This window comes from Bombina bombina, chromosome 3 (assembly GCF_027579735.1).
Source record: "Bombina bombina isolate aBomBom1 chromosome 3, aBomBom1.pri, whole genome shotgun sequence".
Lineage (NCBI taxonomy): Eukaryota > Metazoa > Chordata > Amphibia > Anura > Bombinatoridae > Bombina > Bombina bombina.
The window spans coordinates 430744226-430767972 of NC_069501.1; the positions used below are offsets into that span (position 1 = coordinate 430744226).

Here is a 23747-nt window from a genome sequence, read left to right on the forward strand (position 1 = left end):
GAATCAAGTACACACATTGTCGTCTTCCGTACAACGGTGTTAGTGCAGATGACACACACACCACTTTCTTTCATAAGGCGGTGAGTCAACGATTCAACTCTTGGCCACTAGGAGGAGGCAAAAATGCCAGGAGTACTAATCCCTTCCATCTCTCTGGTATGCAAGTCTAATCTGTGCCTCCCAGGAGGAATGTGAAGAATTGAGGTGCTCCAGATTCTTTGTTGAGAGGGGTCCCTGGACTAATTTTCCCCCTCAAATAGCTGCTACTGAGAGAGGAGAGATTGTTGAAGTATTGGGCAGTGGCATAATCGCTCCCAGTGAACAAGCCTGCCACAGGTGTCGCCGGGACTGGTCCCCTAGTCTCCTTTTGTTGGGTCATCAATATACTTCACACTTGAATCCTCTGCTGTAATGTGCTCAGCACTGGATGGGCTCTTTACTGGAAGCAGTAATTTCTGCAACTTGTACTCACATAGCCTGCAGGCTGTTAGCAGGAACATATTGTATAGAACATCATAGCCAGGGGACAATTTACTATACAGACACTACCCCGTTTTCTCTAGACTTATTACATTATAGTCTAACCGTACTATTTGGAGAAAATATAGGGACATTAGAGATTCTTAGTATATTTTTTTATTATGTCTTTATTGGAATTTATACAATTGTTTTTAAAATAGGATTATTTGTTTCAGTATTGTTATTACTGTTAGAACTGTGGAAGCGCGCACCATTTACTTTTATTGTGCTCTAGATTCTTTGCGAGAATTTTTTTGCCTTCAGTGAAACAGTCTTTATTTATTGAGCTGATTCATTGACGGAGTGCGCTACTTTAGTGTGGATTTGCTCCTTTTGCTTTAGGAACTCCCCCCCCCCGCGCTACTGAGCCACATGCCTGACTCGGTTAGCACGCTTTATGAATCTTTATATAGTTTTGCAGCTTAGAGCTTACTTTGGCAGTGCGGTAGTTAACCACCCTTTACCCGCCTCACTAAAATGTGCTTGCGCTTCCAATGTTTTACCTAAGTAGCAATGGCCTTTGTTATCTCCATTACTGTTTACTACATGAGTGGGTAGGTTTAAAAATTATTTATTCAAGGTAAAATAATTATTTTTAAAAAAAAATTGCACTAAGAGAGTCTCTATTGTGTTTCCTATTTGCTCTCTTTGATTCTCAGATTTTCTATTAAAATGCCTAAATTTCTATTCAGTTTTAGTGTCTTCATATATATTTTATGTTACAAAGATCTGTATTATGGTTTTGTATTTCTGTCAGTAACTTCCTCCATGCTGGAGAATACTGGAACTCTCCCCAATACATTATGGGATAGATTACAAGTGGCGTTCTAACGTTTGCGTGTGAGCAATATAAGAATATCATGGGTGCGTTAATTTGCACACGTATTACAAGTTGAAAGTAAACACGTTAGCTTGAGCATATTCAAATTTAACGCACGTCGGGTAAGCGGAACTGAAGACCTTATGTAAAGGGTTAGGGATAAAAAATAATTTCAAATTTTTTAGTAGTCATAATTTTTAATAATTATTATTTCATATTTCATATTATTTCAATAACGCGCCTTAAGATTTTTCATGTGTGCTAACTCAACACCGCATTAGACTTAAAGGGACATGAAAGCCAATTTTTTCTTTCGTGATTTAGAAAGAGCATGTCATTTTAAACAACTTTCTAATTTACTTCTATTATCTAATTTGCTTCATTCTCTTGATATCACTTGCTGAAAAGCATATCTAGATATGCTCAGTAGCTGCTGATTGGTTGCTGCACCTAGAGGCCTTGTGTGATTGGATCACACATATGCATTGCTATTTCTTCAACAAAGGATATCTAAAGAATTGAGCAAATTAGATAATAGAAGTAAATTGGAAAGTTGTTTAAAATTGCATGCCCTATCTGAATCATGAAAGTTTAATTTTGACTAGACTGCCCCTTTAAAGCACGAAACCTAAAGCACGTTACACATATTTTACATTCTTATGTTATTTACATAGGGGAAAAAAGTAATTTTTAATATATATATATATATATATATATATATATATATATATATATACATACATACATACACACACACATACACACACACATACACACACATACACACATCATTATATATACACTGAAACTCAGAAGGAGTAGTATATCTACTCAGTTGTAGCTGTCCCTGTTTTTATGTAGGTAAGACTAAAAGATTACTCAAATACAGGATTCTTGAACATAGAGACGATATTAAAAATAAAATACAGAATAGTAGTGTAACAAAGCATTTTGAGGTATTTCACACCTCTAGTCCCGATTGTATGAGGGTGACTGGCATCGACAGGGGTATTACCAGTGGTAGAGGTGGTGATAATGATAAAGTCCTTCTACAAAAATAATGTAGATGGATCTATGACCTCTCTACCACTGGTGCTAATGGCTTAAATGAAAGATTGGACATGGCCTGCTTTCTCTAACTAGTAAAATTCTAATAGATAATTCCTTTTGAATGTGTAGTTAGCAATTGAAAAGATCTTTTATATAGGTCTTCGATCATTATGGTAAAATAAGATATAGAAAGTTCTTTTTCAATATATATAACTTTATGTAATTGTTAAGGTTTTAAAGTTGTTGCTTAATTTTCACCTCCCACTCTGGGCGGAGTAAATGTGAAGTTAAAATCGCTCACAACACCCATTGTAACCATCAAGTCCTGAGGAAACCCCGTCTCTCTAGTGACGAGGGGGTGAAACGCGCGTAGGCATTGGCTGGCCGCTCCACGTGATCTGACACGCTGATCTGGTTGCTTTCATGGTGGAATAAGTTTAGCGTGCCATTTCTCTTTTGGAATAAGTCCACACAAGGCAAATCTACTTGCAGCCTGTTGAAAAGCATTCTAGCTTGGTCCGTATAGCAGAATTTATGAAGAGTTGGTGAAGCATTTCTTGGATGGAAACACGAAGATTGGTAAAGTTGCCAAACAGGTGCAGTTGACAGAGGGGCACGACTATACAAGCTAAGTATCCTCCTGCACTTTCGCTTGGCTCATATATCTCTTCAACTAATATATATAATTCCTGCTATTAATGACTGACGCCACTTCTGTTGCTTCACGCTAAAAGATAGATGCAGTTGACAGAGGGATATCGTATTTAAAGGGATATCCTCCTGCACCATTATCTTTTCCTACTCTGTTCTTGATTTACCTTTTCTGCTGTAATTTGACTTTGCGAATGTCTGCTGCTTAATTACGACAGTTTGGCTTTAAACCTTGTTTGGAGGTCTCATTCATGTTGATAATTTACACTCCTCCTATAAGCTCATCTTGACCGGAGGATTTTCAACTTACTGAACAGCACGTGACGTAACAGATCACTTATCTGTTGAACTTTTTACTAAGATAAACTGTGCTATAAGAGCACAACCCCATGAACTGCATGTACTATTAATTTATATGTGGAATTGTAAATATGTTTCTCTCTTTGCATTGAAAGTGTCTTGCATTCAGTGCTACATGCGACACAAATGTTGACTTTAGATTTTCATTGTCTGATTTAGTCAGGTGATTTTGCACAGCAATCGACTAAACTCTCTTATAGTTAACAGTTAAACTAAAACCCTTATGGGTCTGTGACTTTGTTATGGAGGCTTTCTATTGCTGTGCGCATTCATTTGCAACATTGTAATGGGCTTATTACAGCTTTCTACATATTAGAGAGCATTATAGTTCTGATTCAGCTTGTCACCTCATTTGGACCGGTCCTTGAAATTTATTTGTTTTAATGTTAAATGGTTATTTTTGTACATGCACTTTGATCTTTCTATATATAATTTCGATTTTAGTAGACTCCAGCTTGCTCTGGATGCTGTAAAATCTATGAGCTTGAGCTCAACACGGTGTATGAATAAACAAAACATTGTTTCAAACTTAAAAATGTGTTGGCTATCTAAATTTAAAAGAGAGCTGAAATCCCAGTCTTTTTAGGTGTCTTATTTTAAAGCACCTTAATCTCCCTTATAATGTATTTTTATAACTATTTTATGGGTCTGCACCATACATATTGTTAAAAAGTTGGTATTCCATTGAATTTATCATAAAATCACTATTGCAACACAATTAATAAAATTAGCAAATTTTCCATCCGTCTATATATATATATATATATATATATATATATATATATATATATATATATATATATATATATATATATATATATATATATATATATCGTGGGGCAAAAAAGTATTTAGTCAGCCACCAATTGTGCAAGTTCTCCCACTTAAGAAGATGAGAGAGGCCTGTAATTTTCGTCATAGGTATACCTCAACTATGAGAGACAAAATGTGGAAACACATCCAGACAATCACATTGTCTGATTTGGAAAGAATTTATTTGCATATTATGGTGGAAAATAAGTATTTGGTCACCTACAAACAAGCAAGATTTCTGGCTTTCACAGACCTGTATCTTCTTCTTTAAGAGGCTCCTCTGTCCTCCACTCATTACCTGTATTAATGGCACCTGTTTGAACTTGTTATCAGTATAAAAGACACCTGTCCACAACCTCAAACAGTCACACTCCAAACTCCACTATGGTGAAGACCAAAGAGCTGTCGAAGGATCCCAGAAACAAAATTGTAGACCTGCACCAGGCTGAGAAGACTGAATCTGCAATAGGCAAGCAGCTTGGTGTGAAGAAATCAACTGTGGGAGCAATAATTAGAAAATGGAAGACATACAAGACCACTGATAATCTCCCTCCATCTGGGGCTCCACGCAAGATCTCACCCCGTGGGGTCAAAATGATCACAAGAATGCTGAGCAAACATCCCAAAACCACACGGGGGGACCTAGTGAATGACCTGCAGACAGCTAGGACCAACGTAACAAAGGCTACCATCAGTAACACACTACGCCGCCAGGGACTCAGATCCTGCAGTGCCAGACGTGTCCCCCTGCTTAAGCCAGTACATGTCCAGGCCCGTCTGAAGTATGCTAGAGAGCATTTGGATGATCCAGAAGTGAATTGGGAGAATGCCATATGGTCAGATGAAACCAAAATAGAACTGTTTGGTAGAAACACAACTCATTGTGTTTGGAGGAGAGAGAATTCTCCCAAAGAACACCATACCTACTGTGAAGCATTGGGGTGGCAACATCATGCTTTGGGGCTGTTTTTCTGCAAAGGGAACAGGACGACTGATCCGTGTACATGAAAGAATGAATGGGGCCATGTATCGTGAGATTTTGAGTGCAAACCTCCTTCCATCAGCAAGGGCATTGAAGATGAAACGTGGCTGGGTCTTTCAGCATGACAATGATCCCAAACACACCGCCTGGGCAACGAAGGAGTGGCTTTGTAAGAAGCATTTCAAGGTCCTGGAGTAACCAAGCCATTCTCCAGATCTCAACCCCATAGAAAACCTTTGGAGGGAGTAGAAAGTCTGTGTTACCCAGCGACAGCCCCAAAACATCACTTCTCTAGAGGAGATCTGCATAAAGGAATGGGCCAACATACCAGCAACAGTGTGTAACAACCTTGTGAAGACTTACAGAAAACGTTTTACCTCTGTCATTGCCAACAAAGGATATATAACAAAGTATTGAGATGAACTTTTGATATTGACCAAATACTTATTTTCCACCATAATTTGCAAATACATTCTTATATATATATATGCTAAACTAATTGTAAAAGGAATACAATTGAGTATATAGAAATTAGCTCCACAAAATAAAATATTTGTTAACTCAGCAAAAATAGAGTAGGATAAAGTAGGATAAGTAAGGAAAAATTTTAAGAGTTTCATTTCATTCATACATTATAATCTTTATTGCAAAAAAATTCAGTCAACACTAGGAATAAACAGTCATACAATAGCTAGGGCTAGAATACATTAAAAACACTTGAACCTGGTTAATTATATAGAAATATCACTATAATCTCCTGAAATAATGTCTATCAGCAAGCAGTCAAAAATGAGCTAGAATATACTAAGCCCTTACAATCTGAGGGCTAAATTAAGTTTTAAATATTAGAAACATAGAAACATAGATATTGACGGCAGATAAGAGCCATAGGCCCAGCAAGTCTGCCCGACCTTACCTAACAGTATAAACTTATCTAGTTCGTAGGATAGCCCTATGCTTGTCCCATGCATTTTTAAAGTCCCCCACAGTGTTTGTTGCTACTACCTCTTGAGGAAGTTTATTCCATAAATCAATCACTCTTTCTGTAAAGAAGTGCTTCCTCAAATTACTTCTGAATCTACTACCCTTTAGCTTGAGCTCATGACCCCTTGTTCTTGAATTTTCCATTTTATGTAAAATACCCACAGCCTCAGTTTTACTAAACCCTTTAATGTACTTGAAAGTTGCTATCATATCACCTCTTTCCCTTCTCTCCTCTAAGCTATACATATTTAGGTCATTGAGCCTATCCTGGTAAGTTTTATTTTTTAGACCATGTACCATTTTGGTAGCCCTCCTTTGCACAGATTCAAGTTTGTTAATATCCTTCTGAAGATATGGTCTCCAGAACTGCACACAATACTCAAGATGAGGCCTAACTAATGATCTATAAAGTGGCATAAGAACCTTACTATTTCTGCTGCAAATACCTCTACCAATACATCCAAGCATTCTGCTAGCCTTACTCGCTGCATTACTACATTGTTTACTAAGTTTTAAATCATCTGAAATAATAATTCCCAAGTCCTGTTCCTCGTCTGTAACAGTCAGTAAAGTGTCATTGAGTCTGTAATTAACATTTGGATTTTTCTTCCCTAAATGCATTATTTTACACTTTGCTGTGTTAAACTTTAGACCCCAGTCATTTGTCCAATCCTCCAATTGTTGTATATCACTTCTCATTTTGTCTACCCCCCCTGGAACATCCACTCTGTTGCAAATTTTTGTATCATCTGCAAAGAGACATACTTTCCCCTGTAGCCCTTTGCTGATATCGCAGATAAATATGTTAAACAAAACAGGCCCCAGAACTGACCCCTGAGGAACACCACTAGTAACAGCCCCCTCTGCTGAATGAACTCCATTTACTAAGACACTTTGTTTTCTGTCCTTAAGCCAGCATTCCACCCAGTTCACAATTTTTGAATCTAGACCAAGGAGATATAGTTTGTGAATAAGTTTATTGTGTGGGACGGTGTCAAATGCTTTGCTGAAATCTAGATATGCTACATCAACTGCTCCTCCCTTGTCTAATACTTTTGTTACATAATCAAAGAAGTCAATTAGATTAGTCTGACATGATCTCCCTGAAGTAAAACCATGCTAAGACTGAAGGCTGAGGTAGAAGTACCGATATATCAATAAGCCATAAATTTAACCAAGGTAAGCAGTTAAAACGTAGACAACAAGGAGAGACAAAGCTGCTCCTGTCAGACCCCTGACGCGCGTTTCACAAAAAACGCTTCCTCACCCCCCTCTGAGGAAGTGTTCTTTGTGAAACGCGCATCAGGGGTCTGACAGGAGCAGCTTTGTCTCTCCTTGTTGTCTACTTTTTAACTGCTTACCTTGGTTAAATTTATGGCTTATTGATATATCGGTACTTCTACCTCAGCCTTCAGTCTTAGTATCAATACTTAAAACTTAATTTAGCCCTCGGATTGTAAGCGCTTAGTTATTTCTAGCTCATTTTTGAATGCTGGCTGATAGACATTATTTCAGGAGATTATAGTGATATTTCTATATAATTAACCAGGTTCAAGTGTTTTAATGTATTCTAGCCCTAGCTATTGTATGACTGATTATTCCTAGTGTTGACTGATTTTTTTTGCAATAAAGATTATAATGTATGAATGAAATAAAACTCTTAAAATATTTCCTTACTTATCCTACTCTATTTTTGCTGAGTTAACAAATATTTTATATTGTGGAGCTAATTTCTATATACTCAATTGTATTCCTATTACAATTAGTTTAGCTAGTTGTTCTGTTCTGTTTAATTAGCCTCCACGACAGGTAGTAATTCTAATAATACTTTAAATTTACGTATTTATTATACAAGTACAGTTTTACCGTATTAAGATATTACCTGTTATTATATAACTCCGCTACCCCCTAACCTTATATGTTCTAACAAAAAATACATACATATATACATATATATATATATATATATATATATATATATATATATATATATATATATATATATATATACACACACATTTATTTTCTGGTTAATTTTCAGAGCACTAATTGCAACAGTGAGCTCGCGGTAGCAATAACCAGACACTTGTAATTTGCGGGGGTGCAATAATTTAGTGTTCCACTTGTAATCTAGCCCTAACTATTTAATTATTTGTCTATGGGATCCCTTACAACTACTAATATGGTTACTGCTGTGTGAAAAAGCCCTGAGTCACGGTTGTATGCTTTTAACGTGTACATTTTAAAATAAATTACAATAAATCACCATCTTTCAAACGTATTATCATACCCCACAATCCCAGATTTTCTCTCTATCTGTACTCCCTGATATCTAGTTCTAGTTTTTTCCCCAACATTTAAAATGGCAAAATTAATTATTGGTTACCCTTAAATCTCCAGTACTGTAAGCCTTAAAGATCTGACATAATGACTCTGATCACATATCCAATTACAAGCTATATCTTGACACAACTTCTTCAAAATGAATCTCTTCTTGAGAGAGATAGATAAACATTCAAAAATACAGTTATGAATAATAATTCCACCTCTCTTTAAACTGTTTCTTAAAGTGAAGGTAAACTTTCAAGAATGAGTGCCCGGTTTTTAAAAATACTATTAAAAACGGGCACTTTCATTCATGAAAGTTTACATTTTACCTGTTTTCTTAAAATACTTAACTTTTCTTCTTGAAGCCGCTCCAGCGATTCACCAGCCCGTCGCATGCCTCTTCATACGTCAGCAATGACAATTCCGGCATCCTCAAATCACGGCTTCCCCCGGGGGGAATCATTGCCTGAGGCAATGCCGTGATTGGAGGAAGCCGGTTTCGTCACTGACTCGTGGCAGACAGTTCCTAAGGTGGAGGAACGGGACTCGTGCAGGACTCGTGGGTAAGTTAACCAGGAAGAAGCAGGCGGGGCATCGTTTCAGAATGGCGATCCAGCATTTCAGAAGAAAAAGGTAAGTATTTTTAAAATCCGGTGCAATGTCAATTTTCATGAATGAAAGTGCTCCCGTTTTTAATAGTTTTTTTAAAAACCGGGCACTTTCACATGAAAATTGACCTTCTCTTTAAAAGGCCATTATAGTGCAGCTTAGTGTTGCTGCAAGGGAGTTGGATGAGGGGAGGTTCTTTGAACCCCTCAATTTCAGCTCCCTTAGCAGCTACAAACCTCTAAGACCAATCATTTGAAAGAGAATTGCCTGTAGCAATACAACAAAGATGTTTAAAAATAAAACACATGGGGATTAGCTTGGGAATAGGACGAAATATGACCAATAAAAAAACTGGTATGTCTAGAGACCCCTAATAAAGTTTTTTTTTTTCATAGTAGACAAGCCCCTCTCTTAAAATACATATTACTGTTGGTTTAGTCAGGTGATCACTGTGGTAACAATGGGGCCTCTCTAATTTATATTATAACCCCCCAAAAGCTCATTTGGGCCTCTATTTAACATGTGGCTAACTTTGATGACAAGTAAGGTGATCAATATTATTTACTAAAATAACTTTTTTTTTTTTTTTTTACAGTTTTTGCTGCGGTTTTCTCACATGCCATGAATTAGAAATGTAATAATGACCTATTATGAATTTGCTGGGCCTACTGAAAAACTTAATTTATGCTTACCTGATAAATTTATTTCTCTTGTAGTGTAGTCAGTCCACGGGTCATCCATTACTTATGGAATATATCTCTTCCTAACAGGAAGCTGCAAGAGGATCACCCAAGCAGAGCTGCTATATAGCTCCTCCCCTCACATGTCATATTCAGTCATTCGACCAAAACCAGACGAGAAAGGAGAAACCATAGGGTGCAGTGGTGACTGGAGTTTAATTAAAATTTAGGTCTGCCTTAAAGACAGGGCGGGCCGTGGACTGACTACACTACAAGAGAAATAAATTTATCAGGTAAGCATAAATTATGTTTTTTCTTGTTAAGTGTAGTCAGTCCACGGGTCATCCATTACTTATGGAATACCAATACCAAAGCTAAAGTACACGGATGAAGGGAGGGACAAGGCAGGAACATTAAACAGAAGGAACCACTGCCTGAAGTACCTTTCTCCCAAAAATAGCCTCCGAAGAAGCAAAAGTGTCAAATTTGTAAAATTTTGAAAAAGTGTGAAGTGAAGACCAAGTCGCAGCCTTGCAAATCTGTTCAACAGAGGCCTCATTTTTAAAGGCCCAGGTGGAAGCCACAGCTCTAGTAGAATGAGCTGTAATCCTTTCAGGAGGCTGCTGTCCAGCAGTCTCATAGGCTAAACGTATTATGCTACGAAGCCAAACAGAGAGAGAGGTAGCCGAAGCCTTTTGACCTCTTCTCTGTCCAGAGTAAACGACAAACAGGGAAGAAGTTTGACGAAAATCTTTAGTTGCCTGCAAATAGAACTTCAGGGCACGGACTACGTCCAGATTATGCAAAAGTCGTTCCTTCTTTGAAGAAGGGTTAGGACACAGTGATGGAACAACAATCTCTTGATTGATATTCCTGTTAGTAACTACCTTAGGTAAGAACCCAGGTTTAGTACGCAGAACTACCTTGTCTGAATGAAAAATCAGATAAGGAGAATCACAATGTAAGGCAGATAACTCAGAGACTCTTCGAGCCGAGGAAATAGCCATCAAAAACAGAACCTTCCAGGATAACAGCTTGATATCAATGGAATGAAGGGGTTCAAATGGAACGCCTTGAAGAACGTTAAGAACTAAGTTTAAGCTCCACGGCGGAGCAACGGTCTTAAACACAGGCTTAATCCTAGCTAAAGCCTGACAAAAAGCCTGAACGTCTGGAACTTCAGCCAGACGTTTGTGTAGAAGAATAGACAGAGCAGAAATCTGTCCCTTTAACGAACTAGCAGATAAGCCCTTTTCTAAACCGTCTTGTAGAAAGGACAATATCCTAGGAATCCTAACCTTACTCCATGAGTAACTCTTGGATTCGCACCAATATAAATATTTACGCCATATCTTATGGTAAATTTTTCTGGTAACAGGCTTCCTAGCCTGTATTAAAGGTATCAAAAACTGACTCCGAGAAGCCACGCTTTGATAGAATCAAGCGTTCAATCTCCATGCAGTCAGCCTCAGAGAAATTAGATTTGGATGGTTGAAAGGACCCTGAATTAGAAGGTCCTGTCTCAGAGGCAGAGACCACAGTGGACAGGACGACATGTCCACTAGGTCTGCATACCAGGTCCTGCGTGGCCACGCAGGCGCTATCAGAATCACCGAAGCTCTCTCCTGTTTGATCTTGGCAATCAAACGAGGAAGCATCGGAAATGGTGGAAACACATAAGCCATGTTGAAGACCCAAGGAGCTGTCAGAGCATCTATCAGCACCGCTCCCGGGTCCCTGGACCTGGATCCGTAACAAGGAAGCTTGGCGTTCTGGCGAGACGCCATGAGATCCAGATCTGGTTTCCCCAACGATGAATCAGTTGAGCAAAAACCTCAGGATGAAGTTCCCACTCCCCCGGATGAAAAGTCTGGCGACTTAGAAAATCCGCCTCCCAGTTCTCCACGCCTGGGATGTAAATCGCTGACAGGTGGCAAGAGTGAGACTCTGCCCAGCGAATTATCTTTGAGACTTCCAACATCGCTAGGGAACTTCTGGTTCCCCCTTGATGGTTGATGTAAGCCACAGTCGTTATGTTGTCCGACTGAAATCTGATGAACCTCAGAGTTGCTAACTGAGGCCAAGCTAGGAGAGCATTGAATATTGCTCTTAATTCCAGAATATTTATTGGGAGGAGTTTCTCCTCCTGAGTCCATAGTCCCTGAGCCTTCAGGGAGTTCCAGACAGCGCCCCAGCCTAGAAGGCTGGCGTCTGTTGTTACAATCGTCCAATCTGGCCTGCGAAAGGTCATCCCCTTGGACAGATGTGGCTGAGAAACCCACCATAGAAGAGAATCTCTGGTCTCTTGATCCAGATTTAGTAGGGGGGACAAATCTGAGTAATCCCTGTTCCACTGACTTAGCATGCACAATTGCAGCGGTCTGAGATGCAGGCGCGCAAATGGTACTATGTCCATTGCCGCTACCATTAAGCCGATTACTTCCATGCACTGAGCTACTGACGGGTGTGAAATGGAATGAAGGACACGGCAAGCATTTAGAAGCTTTGATAACCTGGCCTCTGTCAGGTAAATTTTCATCTCTACAGAATCTATAAGAGTCCCTAGAAAGGGAACCCTTGTAAGTGGTAATAGAGAACTCTTTTCCACGTTCACCTTCCACCCATGCGACCTCAGAAATGCCAGAACTATCTCTGTATGAGACTTGGCAGTTTGAAAACTTGACGCTTGTATCAGAATGTCGTCTAGGTACGGAGTCACCGCTATGCCTCGCGGTCTTAGTACCGCCAGAAGTGAGCCCAGAACTTTTGTAAAGATTCTTGGAGCCGTAGCTAATCCGAAGGGAAGAGCTACAAACTGGTAATGCCTGTCTAGGAAGGCAAATCTTAGGTACCGATAATGATCCTTGTGAATCGGTATGTGAAGGTAGGCATCCTTTAAGTCCACTGTGGTCATGTATTGACCCTCTTGGATCATGGGAAGGATGGTACGAATAGTTTCCATTTTGAATGATGGAACTCTTAGGAATTTGTTTAGGATTTTTAAGTCCAAGATTGGTCTGAAGGTTCCCTCTTTCTTGGGAACCACAAATAGATATGAATAGAATCCTTGCCCGTGTTCCACCCAGTTCCGCGGACGGATCACCCCCATTAGTAAGAGGTCTTGTACACAGCGTAGAAACGCCTCTTTCTTTATTTGGTTTGCTGATAACCTTGAAAGATGAAATCTCCCTCGTGGAGGAGAAGTTTTGAAGTCCAGTAGATATCCCTGAGATATTATCTCCAACGCCCAGGGATCCTGGACATCTCTTGCCCAAGCCTGGGCGAAGAGAGAAAGTCTGCCCCCCACTAGATCCGTTTCCGGATAGGGGGCCCACTCTTCATGCTGTCTTAGGGGCAGCAGCAGGTTTCTTGGCCTGCTTGCCCTTGTTCCAGGACTGGTTAACTTTCCAGCCCTGCCTGTAACGAGCAACAGCTCCTTCCTGTTTTGGAGCGGAGGAAGTTGGTGCTGCTCCTGCCTTGAAGTTACGAAAGGCACGCAAATTAGACTGTTTGGCCTTTGATTTGGCCCTGTCCTGAGGTAGAGCATGGCCCTTACCTCCCGTAATGTCAGCTATAATTTCTTTCAAGCCGGGCCCGAATAAGGTCTGCCCTTTGAAAGGAATATTAAGCAATTTTGATTTTGAAGTCACGTCAGCTGACCAGGATTTAAGCCATAGCGCTCTGCGCGCTTGGATGGCGAATCCGGAGTTCTTAGCCGTAAGTTTGGTTAAATGTACAACGGCATCAGAAACAAATGCGTTAGCTAGCTTAAGTGCTTTAAGCTTGTTCATAATTTCATCCAATGGAGCAGTGCGAATGGCCTCTTCCAGAGACTCAAACCAGAATGCCGCCGCAGCAGTGACAGGCGCAATGCATGCAAGGGGCTGTAAGATAAAACCTTGTTGAACAAACATCTTCTTAAGGTAACCCTCTAATTTCTTATCCATTGGATCTGAAAAAGCACAACTATCCTCCACCGGGATAGTGGTACGCTTAGCTAAAGTAGAAACTGCTCCCTCCACCTTAGGGACCGTCTGCCATAAGTCTCGTGTGGTGGCGTCTATAGGAAACATTTTCCTAAATATGGGAGGAGGGGAAAAAGGCACACCAGGTCTATCCCACTCCTTGCTAATAATCTCTGTAAGCCTTTTAGGTATAGGAAACACGTCAGTACACACCGGTACCGCATAGTATCTATCCAACCTACATAATTTTTCTGGAATTGCAACCGTGTTACAATCATTCAGAGCCGCTAATACCTCCCCTAGCAATATACGGAGGTTCTCAAGCTTAAATTTAAAATTAGAAATCTCTGAATCCAGTCTCCCTGGATCAGATCCGTCACCCACAGAATGAAGCTCTCCGTCTTCATGTTCTGCAAACTGTGACGCAGTATCTGACATGGCTCTCACCTCATCCACGCGCTCTGTCCTTAACCCAGAGCTATCGCGCTTGCCTCTTAATTCTGGCAATTTAGATAATACTTCTGTCATAACAGTAGCCATGTCTTGCAAAGTGATTTGTAAGGGCCTCCCTGATGTACTTGGCGCCACGAAATCACGCACCTCCTGAGCGGGAGGCGAAGGTACTGACACGTGAGGAGAGTTAGTCGGCATAACTTCCCCCTCGTTGTCTGGTGATAATTTCTTTGCATGTAAAGATTGACTTTTATTTAAAGTAACATCAATGCAATTAGTACACAAATTTCTATTGGGCTCCACATTGGCCTTTAAACATAGTGAACAAAGAGATCCATCTGAGTCAGACATGTTTAAACAGACTAGCAATGAGACTAGCAAGCTTGGAAATACTTTTCTAAATAATTTTACAAGCAATATAAAAAACGCTACTGTGCCTTTAAGAAGCACAAAAAGCTGTCACAGTTGAAATAACAATGAACCAAAATAGTTATAGCAACCAATTATTCACAGTAAATGTATTAAGTTAGCAAAGGATTGCACCCACCAGCAAATGGATGATTAACCCCTTAATACCCAAAAACGGATAACAATTTAATAATTAACGTTTTTCTCACAGTCAAAACACACTGTCACAGCTCTGCTGTGACTGATTACCTCCCTCAAAATGAATTTTGAAGACCCCTGAGCTCTCTAGAGACGATCTGGATCATGGAGGATGAAGTAGACAGATTGTGACTGAATTTTTACTGCGCAAAAAAGCGCTAAAATAGGCCCCTCCCACTCATATCACAACAGTGGGGAAGCTCAGATAACTGTTTCTATGCAGAAAACAAAGATGGCCATGTGGTAAAAATCATGCCCCAATAGGTTTTATCACCAAGTACCTCACAAAAAACGATTAACATGCCAGTAAACGTTTTAAACATACATTTTAAAAGTTATGAAGTGTTATTAATAAGCCTGCTACCAGTCGCTTTCACTGCGGTTAAGGCTCATACATTATTTCAGTATTAACAGTATTTTCAGAGTCAATTCCATTCCTTAGAAAAATACATTTAGTGTACACACACTCATCAGCCTAATACCAGTCGCTATCACTGCATTTAAGGCTGAACTTACGTTACATTGGTATCAGCAGTATTTTCTCAGTCAATTCCATTCCTCAGAAAAATAATTTACTGCACATACCTCATTTGCAGGGGGCCCTGCATGCTATTCCCCTTTTCTGAAGTTACCTCACTCCTCAGATGAGAACAGCCAGTGGATCTTAGTTACGTCTGCTAAGATCATAGAAAACGCAGGCAGATTCTTCTTCTAATGCTGCCTGAGAACAAACAGCACACTCCGGTGCCATTTAAAATAAACTTTTGATTGAAGAAATAAACTAAGTTAAAAAACACCACAGACCTCTCACAGCGACCTATCTTTAGTTAGGCTGCAAGAGAATGACTGAATATGACATGTGAGGGGAGGAGCTATATAGCAGCTCTGCTTGGGTGATCCTCTTGCAGCTTCCTGTTAGGAAGAGATATATTCCATAAGTAATGGATGACCCGTGGACTGACTACACTTAACAAGAGAAAAACAATATATATCATTTGTGTGGGTCACTCATTGAAATTTGACTTACAATTGCGTTGAAAAGCCCAAAATTGAATCAGCACTGGGGTGAAAAAAAGGCTTAGCAGTGAAAGGGTTAAAAGGGATACTAAACCCAAATATTTTCTTTGACGATTCAGATAGAGCAGGAAATTTTAAGCAATTGTCTAATTTACTCCCATTATCAATTTTTCTTCGTTCTCTTGGTATCTTTATTTGAAAAAGCAAGAAAGTAAGCTTAGGAGCCAGCCCATTTTTGGTTCAGCACCTGAGTTGCGCTTGCTGATTGGTGGCTAAATGTAACCACCAATCAGCAAGCGCTATCCAGGGTCCTGAACCAAAAATGGGCCAGCTCCTTAAGTTAGATTCCTTCTTTTTCTAATAAAGATAGCAGGAGAACGAAGAAAGAGTAAATTAGAAAGTTGCTTACATTTGCATGTGCTATCTGAATTATGAAAGAAAAAAATGTGGTATATTATCCCTTTTAACATGTTAAAATATTTGTTTGCATTAAAAAGGTTAAAAGGGACATGAAACCCAAAATTCTTCTTTCATGATTCAGAGCATACAATTTTAATCAACTTACCAATTTACTTATATTATTTAATTTGCATCCATCTCTTGTTATTCATTGCTGAAAGGTTTATCTAGGTAAGGTAAGGAATCTAGGTTCTAGCTGCTGATTGGTGGCTGTATATATATAACCCATGTGTCCAGTTAGAAACCAGTAGTGCATTGCTGCTCATTCAACAAATTATACCAAGGGAATGAAACAAAATAGATAATAGAAGTAAATTAGAAAGTTGTTTAACATTGTATTTTATATCTGATTAATGAAATAAATATTTTGGGTTTCATGTCCCTTTAAGTAAAACTCTACTGGACAGAACATCCACTTTTTTTTTTTTTAAATCCTTTTTAGATAAAACAGAGTTTTTTTGCAAGGACATTTGTGTAAAGCAGGTGATATTACTGCAGAAACACATTGTAGCCATGGTGACATCACAGTTGTATTCTGTCATGTTGGCATTCCCAAAGAGAACCTAATGTAACGCAAACGCACTGAGACACTCATACAGCGGACATGGGTACACTAAATGATCCTACACCCTGCTCTATGTCTATGTCATGCGATACCTGACAAAAGCAAAAGAAAAGCCAGGCAAAGGTGGTTGCACACAAAATGGTAGTGGCTGAGTGACTTGATATGAAACCTGTAACAATCACAATGTTTACACTACTAGCTCCCAGCCTTTTAGAGACCATGATCCTGCCTTCCTCCCTGCATTTCCCATCTTGGAATTGACAGCTCACAACAGTCTGTCACACTACTGTGTAGGCCTCACCTCAGGCCTCCCAAATCTTTCCCAGCCCAAGCCCCAGTCAAGGTAATCCACCTCCAGCAAAACTTTGGAACGTATGCATTAAACATGAGCTAACATTAAAAAAAAAATAGTTGAACTGACAAGCACATTAAAAATGATGAATCAAAATGTTAGCAATTGAGAAGAGAAGATAAATATATAACATACCAATATCATGCCAGAAATAAGCGAGGATGTGCCTGTTAGGGCAACGTAGAACTTTGGCGTCAAGGTGCTGATGAACGACGTCACTAACATTTAAAAAAGAAAACAACTGTGTTAGAAAACATAATTTAATATACAGCAGCTAACAACATATTATTAATAAAAGAAACTGGCAACTGGGAAGTACTTCGCTAGGTTTCATAGCGGACCAATTCTGAGTTAGTGTTGAGTAATCACAAGGCTGCATAGTTAGCTCATTTTTCAAAAATGGCTGAGCAGTACTTTTAACCTTATATTAGGTATGGGCAAAATTTGAGGATTTGGCATTAGTTGGCAGAACAAATGCTGCATATATGACTGCAGGCTGTAGCATTGGTTTCCGTGCTGGATATACTGTATCAGTGTGAAAGTATTACACACAGCAAGCTGTGCAAATCCAGATCGTTATGTGTTCCACTTTCACACTGATATATCCAGCACCGAAATGAAACAAATGCTGCTGCCCGCGAAACAAATTTCTAACGTTACTGCAAACGAAAGCCGAATCCAGAAATGTTGCCAATGCCTACCTTATATCCCCACAGCTTAAAGGGACAGTCTACACCAGAATTGTTATCGTTTAAAACGATAGACAATCCCTTTATTACTCATTCCCCAGTTTTGCATAACCAACATGGTTATATTAATATACTTTATACAATATACCTGCAATAGGATGCTCCCAGTTGCTAAGTAACAACTGGCAATATTCGGCCTAACCACTAGCTTACAATTTACTAACCGGAAAGCGCATTTTCATAGAACCGAAGCGTCGCTCGCAGATGATAAAGAAGGACCAGCACTGCCGGGAATACCAACACCCAGGCGTAGGCCCAGCAGCGACATAACCAAACTTTTATGCGACCAAGAATTGAGAGTCCGGTTACGCCTGAACTAGAGGAGTCCGCCATGTTGTTTATTTCCTTTTTTCACCCCAACTAATCCCGGAGGCGTGTTATGGTTGGCTAATGGGCGGGTCTATAAAATAATTGTCAGTAGCTGCCAGAATAAAATTTGTTTTTTCGTTTTGTTTTTGGATGGGCGGAACTGTTAAGTATACGGTCACAAACTAAATTTATTATACTTTGCACGTTACATATATATATATATATATATATATTTAATACGCTGTCACAATGTTCCTTTTTTCTAATATACACACTCCAGCAAACCAGGTGGATAATTTGACCTGATAGACAACCATTGTCATTTCAAGGGCACCAAATATGCACCCCGTGTAATACAAAGGGGCAGGGCCACACTGTACTTTTAAACCCATAACTCGTAATCATTTATTTTGGTAGCACAGTTCCCGCTAAAATGCATATCTGATATTTACAGGCGGCTGAGTAAAACCTCAGTGGGATTGGTCAGGATAGTTTGTGGGTGCGTCAGGGCGTTTCTAGGTTGGGGTTTTTGTGGTCAAAAAGACACTTTGTGGTTTTTGAACTGAGACTGTAAGAAAGGAAGAGATGACAACATGGTTATATTAATATACTTTTTACCTCTGTGATCACCTTTTATCTAAGCCTCTGCAGACTGCCCCCTTATCTCAGTTCTTTTGACAGACTTGCATTTTAGCCAATCAGGGCTGACTCATAAATAACTCCACAGGAGTGAGCAGCATGTTATCTGTATGGCACACATGAACTAGCACTGTCTAGCTGTGTAAAACTGTCAAAATGCAAGGAGATAAGAGGAGGCATTCAAGGGCTTAGAAATTAGCATATGAGCCTACCTAGTTTTAGCTTTCAACAAAGAATATCAAAAGAACAAAGCAAATTTGATGATAAAAGTAAATTGTAAAGTTGTTTAAAACTGCATGCCCTATTTGAATCATGAATCAAGAAACAAAACCTTCCAAGATAACAATTTAATATCAACAGAATGCATCGGTTCAAACGGAGCCTGCTGCAAAACTTTAAGAACAAGGTTAAGACTCCAAGGAGGAGCAACAGGTTTAAACACAGGCCTAATTCTGACCAGGGCCTGAACGAAATCTTAAACATCTGGCATATCAGTCAGGCGTTTGTGCAATAGAATAGACAGTGCAGATATCTGACCCTTCAGAGTACTGACTGACAATCCTTTCTCCAGACCATCCTGAAGAAAGGATAAAATCCGGGGAATCCTCACCCGACTTCAGGAGAAACCCTTAGATTTGCACCAATAAAAAGGTATTTACGACATACCTTATGGTAAATCCTGCGAGTAACAGATTTACTAGCCTGGAGCATGGTATCAATGACCGGCTCAGAAAAACAACACCTAGACAAAACTATGCGTTCAATCTCCAAGCAGTCAGCTTCAGAGAATCCAGATTTGGATATAGGAATGGACCCTGAATTAGAAGGTCCTTCCTTAGAGGTAACCTCTAAGGTAGAAGAGATGACATCCTCACCAGATCCTGCGAGACCATGCAGGAGCTATTAGAATCACAAATGCTCTCTCCTGTTTGATACGAGCAATGACTCGTGGAAGGAGCAAACGGAGGAAAAAGGTATGCCAGAGAGAAGATCCAAGGAACCGCTAGAGCATCTATCAGAGCGGCCTGAGGATCTCTTGACCTTGAACCGTACTTTGGAAGCTCAGCGTTTTGACGAGAATCCATCAGATCCAACTTCGGAACCCCCCACCTGGGGGTTATCTTTGAGAACACTTCTAGTCTGGATGAAGAGCCCACTCTCATGGATGAAAAGTCTGTCTGCTCAGAAAATCTGCATCCCAGTTGTCCACTCCTGGAATGTGGATGGCAGATAGAGCTTCCTCCCACTGCAGAATGCGAGTCACCTCCTTCATGGCCTTCAAGGAAATCCGAGTTCCTCCCTGGTGGTTGATGTAAGCCACTGAGGTGATGTTGTCTGACTGGAATCTGATAAACCGGACTAAAGACAATTGAGGCCAAGCTTAAAAGGCATTGAAGATTGCTCTCAACTCCAAGATGGGAAGAGAAGACTCCTTGTGAGTCCACAGGCCCTGAGCTTTTAGAGAGCTCCAAACAGCTCCCCAGCCTAACAGACTGGCGTCCGTAGTAACAATCACCCAGGAAGGTCTCAGGAAGCAGATGGAACCGAGCAAAAGGAATGATGTCCATGGAAGCAACCATCAGACCAATAACCTCCATGCATTGAGCCACTGATGGACGAATAGCAGACTGGAGGGAAAGGCAAGAATTTTGGATTTTCTGATGTCCATCAAGAAAATCTTCATGGACAGGGAATCTATGATTGTTCCTAAGAAACACACTCTTGTAGCTGTAATTAGAGAACTCTTTTCCAGATTCACTTTCCACCCGTGAGAACGTAGAAAAGAGAACATCTCTGTATGAGATCTTGCTAGTTGAAAAGCTGACGCCTGAACCAAGATATCGTCTAAATAAGGCGCCACTGCAATTCCCTGGGATCTGACCATTGCCAATAGAGCCCACAGGACCTTTGTGAATATTCTGGGAGCCGTGGCCAGACCAAACGGAAGTGCAATAAACTGGAAATGCTTGTCCAGAAAGGCAAACCTCAGAAACTGATGATGATCCCTGTGAATGGGAACATAAAGATACACGTCCTTCAGGTCTATGGTAGTTATGAACTGACTTTCCTGAACCAATGAAAGAATGGAACGAATAGTTTCCATCTTAAAGGACGGAACCCTGAAGAATTTGTTGAGGCATTTTAAGTCTAGGATGGGACAGAAAGTTCCCTCCTTTTTGAGAACCACAAAGAGATTTGAATAGAATCCTAGACCCTGTTCCTCTAGAGGAACTGGAACAATTACTCCCAGGAAGGATAGGTTCTCTACACAGTTTAAGAAGGCCTCCCTCTTTACCTGGTTTGTGGAAAGTCTTGACAGGAGAAATCTGCCCCTTGGAGGGCAAGACTTGAATCCTATTTTGTAACCCTGGGATACTATATCCACAGCCCATGGATCTGGGACATCTCGTATCCAGGCATGCTGAAAAAGAGAAAGCCTGCCCCCCACTTGATCTAAAATTGGATCGAAGGCGGACCCTTCATACTGATTTAGAATCAGTGGAAGGCTTCTTGTTTTGCTTCCCCTTATTCCAAGGCTAACTGGACCTCCAAGGAGGTCTTGGCTTGCTCTGGTTTGGAAGAATAGGAGGAAGACTTTTGTCCGTTAAAGTTAAAGTCTACTCTTCATGTCCTGAGGAAGAAAAGATCCCTTTCCTCACGTAATTTCAGAAATAATTTCCGCCAACCCAGGTCCAAATAAAGTCTTACCCTTATAAAGGTAAAGACAAAAGCTTTGCCTCCTCCACCTGCAGGCCATGAGTTGAATATCCCCCTAGTAATTTGGATAAAGTCGTGGACTCTCCATAGGAAAGAAATCTGCATTTTCTTTTCACCCCCAGATCTCCCCCAAGGAGGGAGAGTGCTAGCGACGGCTCTGAGCCGTCGTTAGCACCAGAGTGGGAAACTCTGCGATGGCTCAGAGCCGTCGTTAGCACTCAAGGGGTTAAAGTGATAGTAAATCCTAGAGTTTTTGAAATGCTAGGATTTACCACGGCAGGACGCTATTTTGATGTGAGGTGACATTTACACCTCTTAGCCAATAGGCGTGTGGGCGAGCTGGCACCATGCTGGATAACTAGCATGCTATTGGCTAAGATCACCTCACAGCAAAATAGCGTTCTGCCATGGGCTGCCTGAGGTGTTCAGCACGGTGAATGCTTCAGACAAATAAAGGAATTTTCAGCATGAATCTTTTATACTTCATGACTGAAAGTCCCCTTTATCTGTTCCACTGGTAAATCCTAGCGTTTCAAAAACGATAGGATTTACTAAACTAGATGCCTATTTATCGGGGGTTTTTGTCAGTAAGCACAGTTTTATTATTTTTATTTTCATTTTGGAGCGGTATATCTAGCAAAATGTAGGTTTGCACATGTGTTGAATGTTTCTATGGATTTCTTTCAAAGTACTTTTTGCATAAGCAGAGATCAATAAAGAGTGGTAACTATTTTTACAATAGTATTGCAAAATTAAATTGTCTGATTTCCAGCACTACCACATAAGCAAGATATGTTGAAATACATATTGTTTTTTAGTTTGTTTTTTATTATTAAAATAGTATGGAACAGATAATTGTTTTGATCCCTCCTAATATAGTAAAATAGACATTTTGCAATAAGGCATTATACATATGTTTAAAAAATAAGTAGCAAACAAATGTTAAAATGATCAAAATTTAAATTCTGAAACATAAAATTTACAAAAATAATAAAAAACATAAAATGCACACATATATATATATATATATATATATATATATATATATATATATATATATATATATATATAATAAATTTTTCCACTAGAGGGCGCATTTTGCTTACAAATGTATAGGGGGTAAGGAATACAGTATAATACTGTGTGTGTAAATAGCAACGCATCTTTTAACCAAATTAATTGCAAACCGACTGGGTAACCATCAATCAATTAACCACACAATTCTTAAATGTTTTGTATTTCTAGTTAACAATATATTTATGTATTTTGCAGTTGCTATGCAACAGCATTCCCTTCCATCAAATGCATCCAGGCCTTAGAGATGCTGTGTGTTGCTATGCAACAACGTAACACATTTACTTGGCACATAAACAAACGGCCCATATACCTGCAATATAGGATGCTCCCAGTTGCTAAGTAACAACTCGCAATATTCGGCCTAACCACTAGCTTACAATTTACTAACCGGAAAGCGCATTCTCATAGAACCGAAGCGTCACTCGCAGATGATAAAGAAGGACCAGCACTGCCGGGAATACCAACACCCAGGCGTATGCCCAGCAGCGACATAACCAAACTTTTATGCGACCAAGAATTGAGGGTCCGATTACGCCTGAACTAGAGGAGTCCGCCATGTTGTTTATTTCCTTTTTTCACCCCAACTAATCCCGGAGGCGTGTTATGGTTGGCTAATGGGCGGGTCTATAAAATAATTGTCAGTAGCTGCCAGAGTAAAATATGTTTTTTCATGGGCGGAACTGTTAAATTTAGTTTGCGACCGTATTATACTTTGCACGTTACATATATATATTTAATACGTTGTCACAATGTTCCTTTTTTCTAATATACACACAGCAAACCAGGTGGATAATTTGACCTGATAGACAACCATTGTCATTTCAAGGGCACCAAATATGCACCCCGTGTAATACAAAGGGGCAGGGCCACACTGTACTCATCATTTATTTTGGTAGCACAGTTCCTGCTAAAATGCATATCTGATATTTACATATTTACATCAGTGGGATTGGTCAGGATAGTTTCTTGTTTGTGGGTGCGTCAGGGCGTTTCTAGATTGGGGTTTTTGTGGTCAAAAAGACACTTTGTGGTTTGTGAAGTG

The 23747-nt window shown here is 39.8% G+C and overlaps 1 protein-coding gene across 2 annotated transcripts in view; it reads right to left on the minus strand.

Moving 5' to 3' along the window:
* The window catches only part of LOC128653397 (suppressor of tumorigenicity 7 protein homolog), a 400896-nt gene extending 377627 nt beyond the window's left edge, over positions 1–23269 (minus strand). Inside the window, exons 1-2 of one of the 2 annotated variants that reach the window (XM_053706647.1) lie at positions 23094–23269; positions 17349–17431 (exon numbers count right to left, since the gene is read on the minus strand). In XM_053706647.1, the coding sequence (XP_053562622.1) occupies positions 17349–17431; positions 23094–23262 (252 nt within the window). In that variant the 5' untranslated portion in view covers positions 23263–23269. Of the gene's footprint in view, positions 1–17348; positions 17432–18126; positions 18313–23093 lie in introns of those variants that run through there. The other variant, XM_053706648.1, reaches the window with a different exon arrangement.
* Positions 23270–23747: the final 478 nt, after the last annotated feature.